The sequence below is a fragment of the Myotis lucifugus genome, unplaced genomic scaffold (genome assembly GCF_000147115.1).
Source record: "Myotis lucifugus unplaced genomic scaffold, Myoluc2.0 scaffold_187, whole genome shotgun sequence".
In the NCBI taxonomy this organism is placed as follows: Eukaryota; Metazoa; Chordata; class Mammalia; order Chiroptera; family Vespertilionidae; genus Myotis; species Myotis lucifugus.
The window spans coordinates 631,499-646,072 of NW_005871235.1; the positions used below are offsets into that span (position 1 = coordinate 631,499).

General features: G+C 45.4%; 1 protein-coding gene and 1 non-coding gene across 2 annotated transcripts in view; both read right to left on the minus strand.

The window, feature by feature from the left end:
• EYS (eyes shut homolog (Drosophila)) overlaps nt 1-14,574 on the minus strand; it is a 1,189,235-nt gene that overhangs the window by 51,092 nt on the left and 1,123,569 nt on the right. Inside the window, 1 exon segment of the mRNA XM_006096829.1 lies at nt 175-341. Within this exon segment, the coding sequence (XP_006096891.1) occupies nt 175-341 (167 nt within the window).
• On the minus strand, nt 3,667-3,797 carry LOC111827578. The gene has a single exon (XR_002831202.1). It is a non-coding gene; the product is annotated as a small nucleolar RNA SNORA38 (small nucleolar RNA).

Sequence of the window (14,574 nt, forward strand, 5' to 3'; positions counted from 1 at the left end):
TTAATTGACATCATTCTTCTGGTCCTCCATGTTGTACACTGGTTTTGTGAACTTCGTGGGGACGCGTGGCGCGGCCTATCACCTTTGCACAGCCTATGGCCTTTGCACAGACCCGGCCAAACACTGTGCTAGCACTGAGAAGTCTGAGGGACAGACGAAGGGATGACTCTTTACCTTCAGCCAGCCCATTCAGAAGAACCTCCCCAGATGGACCGTGTGGACCCCAAGGCTCAGATCCAGAGGATCGCTGCTGATCCTTGCGATGCCGGACCCCAGGTTCTAACTGTACACCACGCGGCTGTTGTGCAAACCCACTGCCAGGAAGTCATCGCCATTCGGCCCTGGAATGAGAAGATGCCGGGGGCATGCTCATCGGGAGGACTGTCGGGAGTCCAGCCAGCTCCATTTCACTGGCTGCTTCTGAGTTACAGAGCAGGGCAGTGAGTTATCACAGACGCCCAGCCTCTCATCAGCTCTCGGGTGTGTGTGTGTGTGACTGCCTACAGTTATATTCACACCCACGGACACTGAGAACTAAGCGGTGTTTTTCTTTTTAAGCCATGAGGATTCTCGTCAGCCCAGGGATATAATTAATACCTAAAACGTTGGAATTAAAAGCTCCTTTTTTGGGTCTGGGTGAAATTCCGTGTGTACTGTACAATAAGTAGGTCTTTCTAATGGAGTAAAACTGCTCTGGTGGTTAACAAGATTCAAACGATGGAGGTAACCTAGCATCAGCTTTGAAATTCTCTCCATGGTGTGAGGGGAGTATAAAGAAGATCTATTTCTATGGCTGCTCAGGGTATGTTATCTTTGTTCTATTGCAAAAGCTCTTGGCCATGCCACCGCGACTAGGGAAAGGTGGGTTGCTTCTGTGTCCTCCTTCTCTCTCTCCCCCGTGAGTGCAGGGCCACCCTCCAGCACAGTGAATTCCAGGGCCCGGAGAACTCAGGATACCGCTAAGAGAGACCCATGTGAAAAGGGAAGATGGTTGGAAGAGAGATTTAGCATCAGGCACCAGGGAGAGGTTCTGGCAGTAGTTGTGGTGGCATTAGGAAGGCCTGGGATGGTTAAGGGTATAAGACCTGGCAGATGTGAAGAACTGGCAGGTGGCAGAACACACCTAGGTAAAGACTGAGCTTCTAGAACAAGGTGGAGGCAAACGATCTATTGACAGGGAAGTGGGATCAAAAAACATCCCCCAGTTTCTAAAAGGTGTGTTTGTAGACCTTTATACTGAGGCTTGCAGGTAGGGAACTGAGGCAAGGACTTCTGCTGGGAAGAGCAATGTAAGGACCCCATAGAAAGAAGAGGCTTAATCACAGGGCAAAAAGCAGGAGTGAGCTCTTGGACATGGATGGAATTGTTATCGTATGTACAGCCTCCCCCTCCTGTACTGCTAAGCGTGGGGACTTGTCTGCTCCCTTGGCCTCTGCAGTTGGGCTGATCAAGGTAAAGGATAGAAAGACCAGCAGGAATGGAGGTGGGCTCCCAACGGTGCTGGAAAACAGAAGACAGAAATGTCATTTAGTCCCACCCGGCTGGGCTCAGTGGATAGACCATCGGCCCGTGGACTGAAGGGTCCCAGGTTCGATTCTGGTACCTACCTCAGTTGAAAGCTCGATCCCCAGCCCTGGTGAGGCATATGTGGCGGCAACCTCTCTCACACTGATGTTTCTCTCTCTCTGTCTCTCCCCCTCCCTTCCACCCTTTATAAAAATTAATGGGAAAATTTCCTTGGGTGAGGATTAAAAAAGAAAAGAAATATCATTTAGAGATGTTTGAACTCTGCCTCTGTTTCCCTAATAAGTCTTCCCTGGGCCCCGAGCTGAGTTATTTTTGGATGCTCCTTTGGTGAATCTAATCTACAGCCAAGGTGGAGAGCCACTGTGTTAAATGCCGTACCAATGACTAAGCACGTTGGGAACAAATAGCACCTCTCTCTCTCTCTCTCTCTCTCTCTTTCTCTCTCTCTCTCTCTCTCCACCTGCAGTGCTGCAGCAGGTTAGCTGGGTTGTATATTTAAAGTGTAAAGAGCTCCCAGGAGGAAACATAGATTCAGGAAGGCAGTTAGGCACAAAGGAGAGAAACCTCCGTGAGAGATTGGAGACAGTCTCTCAGGCAGCAGTTGAGATAAAGTCCTAGGGCGAGAGGGCTGGAGAGGAGAATGATCAGCGAGTTATCTGTGGGTTGTGAATGGTGGTCTTTTTGAGAAATTCTGGTGGGCATCTGAGTCATCTTCCCAGTGGTCTAGGGCAGTGATCAGCAAACTGTGGCTCAGCAAACTGCGGCTCGCGAGCCACATGCAGCTCTTTGGCCCCTTGAGTGTGGCTCTTCCACAAAATACTGACTTCTGCGCATGGGCCACGAAGTTTCAATCTCACTGTACGTGCGCGCCCCCACGTGATATTTTGTGGAAGAGCCACACTCAAGGGGCCAAAGAGCCACATGTGGCTCGCGAGCTGCGGTTTGCCGACCACGGGTCTAGGGGGTAGGTATGGGAACGGCATCCTGCCCACTGAGCTGGGAGGTGGTGGGAGAGCAGATTTATTTGCGCCAGCCTTCTTTCGGGTCTTGTTGCCACTCCTCCTGCCTCCAGTTGCTGCCAGCCTCTCTCCTGTAGGAACCGCGTTCTCCTCCAGGTCCTCACAGCCTGATTGGGAGGACACAGGAGATTGGTCTCAAGTGTCATGGGGAACAGAGGAGAAGCAGCAATGGGGGATGGTTATTACGATGGGGTGGAGAGGAGGGTTAGGAAATTGAAAAGGAGGTGATTTTTAAGTTGGTTTCTAGCCAACTCATAAAACGACAAACAAGAATTGGCTGGCGGATGAGGAAAGGGGAAGGGCTGAAGTGGGCTGTTCAGAGCAGAGGGAAGCGCATTGCCAAAGCCCCGGAGGAGCAGAGAACAGGTGCTTACGGACCTGCTGAGCGCTGGGCCTGGTTGGTGTTTCGTGTCTGTGGCAGAAGCAGCCATCTCTTTAAGGGCCTGATATCGGACAATAAAGGATTTAAATATTTTTCTCGAGAGTTTCAGGAGCCATGAAAGGATTTCGAATAAGAGAATTATATTAGAGCTGGATTTTAGAGGAATCTCAAAGCCGTGTTGAGGGCAGACATGGAGGCAGATAAGGAGTCTCATTGGAAGGTCATTCAAGAGACTCCAGAGGAAAGAATGTCAAGGCAGGGTCTGGGGCAGAGCCATCAGCAAAACAGAGGCCGAGTTCAAACATGTCTAAATGTTGTTTCCGTCTTCTGCTTTCCAGTGCCTTCGGGAGCCCACCTCCCTACACCCCATGCAGGTCTTTCTCTCCTTGACCTTGTTCAGTGCAATAGCAGAGGCTAAGGGTGTACACAAGGCATCAGTGTGTGATCTGGAAGGAAAATTTGAAAGAACAGATCCATTTGGAGTGAAGAGTTGAGGAAGAGGGAGCAGTTGAAGGTGGTTCTGAAGAAGCTGGTTAGAGAGCCAGGTGGAAAGGCAGGGTCAGTCCCAGGGCTGGGGGCCTCAGAAAGGAGCAGCCTGGGGAAAGAGGCCGACGTCAGTGTACAGATACCCCTGCTTACAGGGCACAGACGTAGATGCTCCAAGGGGTGGGCATCAGAGAGCCAGGGAGCCAATCAGACTGTCAAGCAGATGACAGAATCTCCCCCCCGCCCCCCCGCCAATGTGGGATGGTTGGTCTTGAGCCTGCAGGGAGCAAGCTGGCTCCAGATTTCTCCACATCCATATTTCTTTGCCTCCAATTCTTTTATGTCCAAAGGCAGGGAACCACAGACATGCCTTTGTAGCATGGTGCTAGCATCTTATTTACAACCCATGGGTCTGTCAGGGTTGTTTCCCTTTGTCACTCCTTCCACTCTGGACTTGTGCCTTCCAGGTGATTTCAGAGAGGAAGGGAGAGGGATAGAGAGTTAGAAACATCGATGAGAGAAATATCAATCAGCTGCCTCCTGTACACCCCCTACTGGGGATTAAGCCCGCAACCACAGGCATGTGCTCTTGACCGGAATCAAACCTGGGACTATTTAGTCTGCAGGCTGATGCTCTAGCCACTGAGCAAAACCAGCTAGGGCAGGTGGACATATTTCAAGGGCTTGGAATTTCTCTACGGGGTGGTTTTGCAAACCTGGACGCCCATCACAATCACACAGAGGTCTTATAAAAAAAATACAGATTCTAGAATTTACATGAGAATCCTTGAAGTTAGGTCCTGGAAATACTTTATTAGCAGGCTCCCCATCTGGTTTTACACAAAGCTCGACTGATGTTAATAACCCTAGCAGGGCCAGGGCACGTGGCCTATGTTGTCACACAGGGCTCTGTGCTCAGAAGGGAACCACAGACATGGTTCAATGCTCTGCTGTCACTTCTTGAAATTCTTTGAACTGTATTTGGAAAGCGAAGTCCATGGGACAGTGGCTCAGAGATACAACGTTGGCTGTTTCTTGCCACCCTATTCACATGTAGTGTCTGTGATATCCCATGAGAACAGAATGCCCACAACCCCAGGAATTCACTGAGACTCCACCAAGTGCAAGACAAGCATGTTCATCTAACAGCTGAAGAGGTAGAGGTGCTGACGATTCTCAGAGGCCATGCTTTCCAGTTGAACCAGGATTTACTTCAAGCACAGAAAGGCAATGGTGGTCTAAGAAACATGAATAACCAGGACCTTCTCATTCCTTTCTTTCTCCCACTGTTTCCCAGTATCAGCTAATTATTTACACCAAAAATGATGGCAGAGAGGGAAAGGAAAGAGAAGGAAGTCCCTAGTGTTTTTCCTTTCCATCCTTCCTTAGCCAATAGCAGGCCGAAGGTCATGTGGACAGATGTGCATGGATCAAGGGGTGAAATAGACACAGCTGACAATTCCGTGCAGCGCCCCTGCTGTTCTGACAAGAAAGAAGCCCAGATGCCTGCACAAGCTGTGCACTACCAGCTGTGCAGCTTCCATGATCCTGCATAGGAGTGAGAAGCTCTTACATTTGCATTTCAAACCAGCATTGCACAATATCGAAATGAATGGTAAAGTTCACGCTCACAATTTAACATTTTAATTCTTCTTAGTGTGGACTCACATAAATAATAAATAAAAGGCACCGTAAGAAGTTGAGAGACCCCCGAAGAAAAGCAAAATGCTTTTAGTACCTTTAATGGCCTTGTGTCTCTGCTTCCTGAACAAGGAGCCCTGCATGTTCATTTTGCAATCGGCCCCACAGAGTCTGTAGTCGTCTGTGAGGGGGACCTTTGTTGCCCTTATAAAGCAAACCAGGAAAGAAGAGCAAAATGAAACTAGATTGGCCTGTGCATCTGGGGTTGCTGGGAGCCTGTGTAAGTAGATGAGACACAGACTCGTGGGGGCAGGAAGCCTACAAGGTTTGTGGGGTGATGCTGATGCACAGGGACCTCGAAAGGCCACACAGCTGCTGGGTGGCTGGGCCTGCACCTGAGATAGACAGCGTGACTGCAGAACCCACGTCCATGCAGCAGAGAAAGGGAAGCAAGTGTCTGACTGCAGCTGTGTCACCTCCCGAGTGCTCCCTCTGAGGAAGAAGGGGGACAATCATATCTCCTAACAATTTCCTAAGGATCCCATGATATTGAATGTTAAGCACCAGCAGGTGCTGACCTAGCACATATTAGGTCCTCAATAAATGCATGTTTTATTCCTTTCCTTTCCGCTGTGGCCTGCCCGTAGCTTTGTGAACTCCACTTTCTCCCCCTGCTTCATAAAAAAAGCTGGTCCCCGTGCAGGAGCACACATCTGCTCCCAGTTAACTTTTGGAGTAGAATTGTTCTTTTCCTCCCCCCGCCCCCCCGCCTTCCTTAAAGCTATAGCGGTCTTCCTTGCTTCAGTGCATTTCTCTGACCCAACAAAAATTTTTGGAGAGTCAACCATGAAGATCAAGTAAAGTGACTTGAAGTGATAGTTTGTTACCATCCATTTATACATCTCATGCTACTATCCTGTAATTTATTGTAATGGGAATTTCTTGGCTTAACACATAATAATATAAGCAATGCCATACTTCAAACAGCCACCAATGCTATCGACTACTTTTATTCTCAAATTCAGTGTTTTGCTAGAACATTATTCTTTGAGTAACTTTGAGAAATATATGATACAATGAGGTGTTTGCTTTTTTTTCTCTCTTTTTTAAATGAAAAGAATTGGAACTAAGTCATTTGGCACACAGAGCACAAACCCACAAGGACTCTTAATGAAACCAGGTTTAGGAAGAATATTTTTTGACAAAGCAAAGGATAGTTGTTGGATATTATCCGCTGATGCTAAGAAGGAAGGGTTTAGAGAGATTATGTTGTACAAGCGATAAAAGGGAGGAAGGAAACAATAAGAAAGGACTTTAGATGAATAATAGTTAAAAGTAATGAGAGCCCTGACCGGTTTGGCTCAGTGGATAGAGCGTCGGCCTGCAGACTGAGGGGTCCCGGGTTCGATTTCGGTCAAGGGCATGTACCTTGGTTGCGGGCACATCCCCAGTGAGAGGTGTGCAGGAGGCAGCTGATTGATGTTTCTCTCTCATCGATGTTTCAAACTCTCTATCTCTCTCCCTTCCTCTCTGTAAAAAATCAATAAAATATATATTTTTAAAAAGAGCAATGAGATCTAGCAAGTGAATAAAAATTCTTTCAGAATGTATAGAAAAACAAACAAACAAACAAACAAACAAACAAACAAATTTGGTCTCCCTTTGGCTAGAAAGACAAGTCATAACTGAATTCTACAGTTCCTGCTAGGCAGAGAGCTCTGAAGTGGTGTGTTGTGGCGAACCATGCTTAGCCTTTTATTTATTCTGGAAACTAACAAAGCTTCACCCCGGTAAGGGGTGGTGCGCGTAGGATCGTGAGAGATAGACACATGAATCATGCGTGGCAATCATTGATTGGGAGCATCCTGCGCCCGCCGCACTGGGGGTGGAGCGCGCAACCTGGACATGTGCCCTGGACATGTGCCCTTGACAGGAATCTAACCCGGGCCTTTCAGTCCGCAGGCTGACGCTCTATCTACTGAGCCAACCCAACTGGGTCCCTGCTTAGCCTTTTAACAACCCATAATGTTGGTTAGAGGAAATCGTCTGGTGGGAGATGAGATGCAGTGGTCAGAATAGCATCTGGTCTGATAACAAATGGAGGACAGTGCTTAGCAATGAAACAAGAACGTAGTCTAGGCGAAGAGAGGGATGGTAGTGATAGTAACGATGATAAGAAACAGGGATGATAAGCAAGGTGAAGGGTGTAGCCATTGAAATGTAAGTTACAATCTGAACATTAGCCCTGGCCAGCGTCACTCAGTGGTTAGAGCATTGGCCTGTGCACCAGAGGATGGCGGGTTTGATTCCTGGTCAAGGGCACGTACCTGAATTGCAGATTCAAACTCTAGCCCCAGTCAGGGTGCTTTCAGGAGGCAACCAATCAATGTGTGTCTCTCACACATTGATGTTTCTCTCTCTCTCTCCCTCCCTCCCTCCCTCCCTCCCTTCCTCCTCCGCTTCCATTTTCTCTAAAAATTAATGGAAAAAATATCCTCAGGTGAGGCTTAACAAAACAAGAAATCTGGCATTAGCCTGTATTAAAAAGGTATAATGTCACAAAGGAATATTTCAGAAAAAACCATCTGTAACTTCACGATCTACGTGCCTAAGCCCTTTATGCGTGTCGCTTCCTGTCAGTCACCAGCATGTAGGTCTTCTGTGCGGCGGTAATTAGGAAAGATCGCCTCATATTTCATGCCAACTAATTTCTTGTTTACTTCGAGCCCTTAGTTATTCACTGTACTACAAATACGACTGCATAAATATAGCTTGATGTTTTTCTGTGGGAATAAATGAAATGAATGTCATCCACAGAACAGAAAAAGAAAAATGAAGAGAGGAGTGTCACAAAATCCAATCAGCTCGGCCTGTTTTTTTATAGCCTGTGGTGTAAATCAGGCAGGAGGAAGATCCCTGATGAATGAGAGAGCAGGCTGCAGCCAATTCCTTAATATAACACCTCTCCCAATTCCAGAGGCCGAGGCATTTTATAAACATAGCTGACAGTAGATGTTCATATTCAATTTTTTTTTGCAACAGAAAAGTGCTCATTATCTTCTTCTGTAATCACATGAGAGTGGACTGGAAATCGTGAAAATTTCTTCCTGACAACCTCAAACTACCCAATCTTAGTTTTCGTGAAATTAAGTATCTTTGGCTTTAGTAAACTAATTCACTTTACTGACTAAGAAATGTATAAGATTATCATATTTGACCAGTGCTCAAACAGGGTTAAAAATGACAAAAATATGTAGATCCTCACACATCCCCTTCCACCACCACCCCTTTTAAAATTTGCATGAAGGGTGAATGTTCATTTAAGCATAGTTCAATGGGGTAACCTGGGTGTCATAGAGGAACATCCAGAGGACAAGAAAAAGACGAGGGCCAAGTACAAATCAGTAAACGACAGCCCACATTTGCACTATTTTTTTCTGCACTTCCAGGAGGCACATATGGTTCCATCTTATGGAAACTCAAGTTTACCCATAAACTAGAGGGAAAGATGAAAAAGGCTTAGACTGAGAGTCTCGGGGCCACTCCAGGCTGTTTCAGATGGTTCTTAGGATTGTTTGATGCAGTAGGAGTGGTTGGTGGTGATGGTAATAGGTCCTAAATACATAAAACCTTTGGAGAAAAAAATAAAATGAAATGCTTGCATTACAAGCAGGTGATCATTGTTAAGTTCATGGCATTTTGTTCCCTAAATTACTCAGATGTATTTACTACTGGATTGTTTGCTTGTGGTTCGTTTTTAAACCTAAAGGTTTTACTATTAAAAAAATATTGTTATTTATTTCAGAGAGGAAGGGAGAGGGAGAGAGATATAGAAACATCAGGCTTTGTGTAGATAAGCTATAAGGAGACACAAATTCATTAGGAAATGTTGCATGATGGGTAGTTTGGAAGAGGTGACAAACTGGAACAGCCTTCCAGGCAGGTGGAGCGAATGGGAGTGACGGATCTTGGGTGGAATAAACCGGCTGTTATAGACTGAGTGGCCAGATTATTATGACCACCCCATCAGTACAATGAAGTGAATTAGTTATGCAAATAATAATAATAATAATAAAACCTTGAGAGTATTTGCTTAGGAAGTTTTCAATATTCAGTATTTTTGGAAGTGTCAATGAAGTACTGATGGGGTGGTCATAGTAATCTGGCCACTCAGTGTAAAGCTGCTGGCTGGGGATTTGCTGGGCCCAGGCTGGGGGAGAATGGCACTGGGAATGCAACCAGGCTGCGGTGGCACTAACCGTAGAGGACTGGTTGCAATAGAAGGAAAGGACGAGAAACACACAAAAGGGAACAAAGTTCCTGACTGTTCGAGCTGGATGGGGTTTCTACTTTCTGAATGTCATCTTTTCTATCACTTATGCACTTCTTTTTCAATGATGCCTCTGTTCATGTATTAGACACTATGATAGGGGCTGTTCATGTATTAGACACTATGATAGGGGCTGTGAGTACCAGACATGGTCTCTGACCTCTGGGTGAGGATTGTTAATTAAGAAAATTTTAAACAGATGGGTTGTGCCTTCCTAAATTGATTGTAAGTTTTAGTCTGATGGGGACCATAGGCTTTATTTTGGCATTACACCTTTCAAAAACTGTAATGAGTTGCCTATATGTGGCAGCCACTATTGATATAAGAAAGAAAAGCCATGGTACAATTCTCAAAGAGGTCCCAACAGTTATAGTAAAACATTATAATTGTTACCAGCCAACTGCAGTGAGATTAAGTCTTAAATGTTCTCGGAAGTGTTAAAGACTTCAAAGAATGATCTTTTCAGCTGAGGCTTATGGGACAGACGTGTTTTGGAGGCACAAAGTGAAGGGTGCCTCGCTCAGGAGGATGGAACAGCCTGTGCAAAAGCACAGAAGCAAGGACATAGCCACACGACCCAGAACACACATGTGCATGAGTCCTGCTGAGTGGAGAGCGGATCGAAGGAAACACAGGTTGTACTAATGGGATGGGTGAACCTCTGTGTAATTATGCAGAAGATCTTGGGTGTAGGTTATGATCAAGCATGTTGATTGGGCAAGAAATGTTTGCACTTATATGTTAGGTCCCCTGGAGCAAAATGGACAGTAGAGGGGAAGAGGGACATGACTGGGCAGAGGGATTGGAACGGAGGCTATTGCAGAGAAGCTGGGGGCAATGAGAAGAAAGACGATAGGAAGAGAAGATAAAAAACAAGTCATGGGGAGGTAAAATGGACGGGCAATGGCATTTGGTAGAACATGGGGGGTAACCTGGAGAGAGACAAGGACCTTGCCTATCTTGGTCATAACTGTCTCTCCACCACCTTGAAGAATGTCTCATCTAGGTTCCCAGGAAGTAGTTGTCAAGTGAGTGAAAGGGAGATGGATATCCAGGTGCCTCCTGGGTTTCTGGCTGGAGCAGAACCTTTACGCCAGTCCCAAAGGAGGGACACAGGAGAGGACACCCATGTACGTATTCATCTGTGAACTGCTGGACATGCAGGTGATTTCTAGAAGAATAAACCACAGGACATACAATATAAGGGTGTGGGGGTAGGAGAGTAAGAAGAGATAATGAAGGAAATACCAAATATGACTGCAGGAGCACAGGAAGAGGATTAGGTTAGGTTACAATCACAAGTCAAGAGACATTTTCAAGCTGAATTGTTTGAAAGGGTAATTTGTCCAGAGAGTTCAATGAGAATAAAGTCTAGAAAAATTGGTGAGCAGCTTAGGGAGACTCAGGGAAGAGTATAATCAGTGCTGGGGTATGAAGGTCCCTTGCTTTCTTATGTAGACATGTCAGAATTAGAGGTTGGCTTACATTTCAAGTTATTATAGAAACTCTGTGGCTTTGTGCATCTTTTAACCTAAGGAAGATAAAGGCAGCATATGGAATGGTAATTTTATTTTATTTTTTTTAAAAAATATATTTTATTGATTTTTTACAGAGAGGAAGGGAGAGGGGATAGAGAGTTAGAAACATCGATGAGAGAGAAACATCAATCAGCTGCCTCTTGCACACTGGGGATGTGCCTGCAACCAAGGTACATGCCCTTGGCCGGAATCGAACCTGTGACCCTTTAGTCCGCAGGCCGATGCTCTATCCACTGAGCCAAACCGGTTAGGGCTGGAATGGTAATTTTAATAGTAACATCCAGTATGCAGATCAGAGATTGATGCTACTAAACAAGAATAACAACTAAAATAAAGAGTAATGCCTAGCTCTGGCCGGTTTGCTCACTGGTTAGAGCACCCGCCCGTGCACCAAAGTGTCGTGGGTTCAATTCCTGGCCAAAGGCACATACCTGGGTTGCAGTTCATCCCCAGACCTGTCGGGGTGCGTGTGGGAGGCAACCAATTAATGTGTCTCTATCACATTGATGTTTCTCTCTTTCTCTCCCCTCTCTCTCTTCTTTCCACTCTCTCTAAAAGTTCAATAGAAAGAATATCCTTGGGTGAGGATTAACAATAACAACAAAAAAAATTAAAAAGAAAAGAATAACTCCTAAATGTGGAGCTATTACCACCATGAAAAACAAACTGATTTGGATCATAGTTTTTTATGTAGAATAGATAATTTCAAATCGTGTGGTTATTATTAATCATTAAATATTTTAGAGAAATATGTATCTCTTGAATGAATAACTTTGTGATACACAAGTGGAAAAATCATTCCTACATATTACATTATGGGCAACGACTACATATCTTAGTCCATCCCCACACATGGTCTAATTTAGATGGTCCCTAAAGGTTTTGAGAGGGTGCTCTCAAATATTAGTCGTGTAAAAAGTACCAAAGGTGCTTGATAACATTCTACTATTTAATTCAAGAGGGTCTGGGAATTAGCCTTTTAACAAACACCCCCATGTGACTCTGATACAGACATGAAGTGGTCCTACTTGAAGAAGCATTGCCTTAAAAATCAGTTTAGTGCTATTTGCATTTTTTAGCTGGTGTTCTTGCTCCCTCAGGTGGTATAATGTGGAATTGCATGTTTCAGATTTCTTTTCACTGATTAGAAACTAGAGCTCCACAATTTATCTACCTGTTCATCTAGCCTTTACTTAGCCATGCTGCCAACCTACAAATGCCAAGTGCAGAATTAGCCTTCCTATCCATCCATACAAATAAGATGAGTAGAGAAACCCAGAAAATGTTATATTTGAAATTCCACAATTTAGAAAAATTGTGGCCCAAACATTAGCTATTGTTTTATTTTATTTTATTTTTTTTGAGAATTTTGAAAGTGTTTAGTAGCAGAGTACTGAAGAGTTATTTGGTGCAGTATTTTCATGGACCAAGTGTTGATGCTTTGCTTGGGTTCTCCTTCTGTGAATCGTTCGGGATTTAGAAGATACGCTTTAAAATAAGAAGGGCCCAGGGGGTGTAATGCTCCTTTGAATTTTTTATTTGCTCCTTTTTTTTTGTAATGAAAAGGATATAATGATAAACTTGCTGAAGTGTGTGAGGATTAAAGGGTGAGGGGTAGGAATTCCTTCTTTCTCCCCTCTTCCCTCTGTGACTTCCGGCAGCCATTCAACAGATTAGTTACTAAAACCACCGGGGGGAAGCTTTGTGGGTGAAATAGTGATAACTGGGACACCGTTTCTATAAAAGAGGAGAACGATCTAGCCAACCACAGCCTGGCACAGAGGGTCCAGGCCCGAAGTGCAGGGCAGGCTATCAGGACTCAGAAGAAGGAGCATTGACAAAAGGAGGTGGGGCAGGTAGCCTCCGGGGACATCCTGATGGAGAGGATGGCACCTGACCTGGAGCCCCTAAAAAAGGCTGCTTTTTAAGTACGTACCTTTGTACAACCGTGCTGCCTATTTACATATCATACAACTATCTGTTCTATGAGATTTTTTTTTTACAGTTATCTGTACTTATTGTGGTTCTCTTATCCATTCATTCAGTACTGATTATGCGTCAGGCAGTGCGCTAAGTGTGGGCATATAAAGTCAAATGGGGACAACTTGGTCTGTGTCCACACGGAGCTCCCACTCTCTGGTGGTGACAGACAAGAAACAACTACCTAAACATGGATAACGGAATTGTACCTTGAGGTAAGGGCTTGCAGGAAATAAATAGGAAGGTGAGGTAGAGAATAACTTGGGTGGGGTGGGATCAGACCTACTTTCCTGAAGGTGGCTGGGAAGGCCTCCTGAAGAAAATACAGGCTACTGTGTTCATGGAGTTCCAGGCTATTTTAAGTGCTTTGCATGTACTATGTTAATCCTCACAACTCTACAGGGAATGTACCATTATTATGCCCATGTGACAGGTGAGGAAACGGGGGCACAGGGACATTAAGTGATAACACATAAGTTGTAAGTGGTGGAAACTGGATTTAAGTCTACACTGCCAGGCCCCAGAGCCTGCTCTTGCGACCACTCTGATGGCCATTCCCTGTCCAGGCAGAGGGCAGAGCACGTGCTAAGTCCCCAAGGTGACTAAGGCCCTGGGAAAGATCTGTGGGGAGGGGCCCGGAGATGGTGGGAGTGGCCTGGTGGAGTTAGAGTGGAGGCGAGGCCCTTCGAGAACATGGTAAGAAGGTTTGGATTTCATTCTGAGCACAATGGAAAGTCAGGAGGGTTTTAAGTAGGGTTCACACATGATGAGATGCCTTTTAACAAGGTAATTCTTGCCGCAACTTGGAGAATGGATTGCAGGCAGGAAAGGCCATAGGAAGACCAGTTAGGAACAGATTTTGGAGACAGAATGAATAGCACTTCCCATGATCAAGTGCCCCCATCCAGTGGAGGAGGTGGGGGCTGGCCCATTATACTTCCCCAGGGGCAGGCTCCTTTCCTGCGGGTGTTACTATGGAAACCAATGTGCAGTGTGAGCAGAGTCACTGAGGGAGTTGGAAAGAACAGAATGCTATTGGCCCCAGCACCATAGAACTGCCGGTGGTTGGCAGAAAGGTCTCTCTCTAGTGTGATGTGTTCATTTCACAGATGAGGACACTGAGCTCAGAGGAGGTAAGTGATTAGTTGCCTAACTAGTTGGTTGTTTACTTGGGAGTAAAATGTGTGCGCTTTTCCTTGACCCTCACAGGTGCATAACTGGTTTCTACTTAAGACAGACAAATTTAACTTACGAGGTGATTTCCCACCACTTCTAGGGCACTGGTGTACTTTGGTACAGGCCAAAAACCTCCTTCATTTAAAAAAATATGTATTTTCATTGATTTCAGAGAGGAAGAGAGAGGGAGAGAGAGGTAGAAGCATCAATAATGAGAGAGAATCATTGATCAGCTTCCTCACGCACGCCCCACACTGGGGATCAAGCCCGAAACCTGGGCATGTGCCCTGATTGGGAATTGAACCGTGACCTCTTGGTTCAAAGGTCAACCCTCAACCACAGAGGCACGCCAGCCCTTTAATTTGAAATAGCTTTCTTTGATGGCAACAATTCCCATTTCCCAACACACGGTCAAAGGCTCTTTTTATGGAGACTTTCCCTTCTCTCCTTCTATGTGACACAATCAGAGGAAAGGACAAGCCAATAAGCTCACTT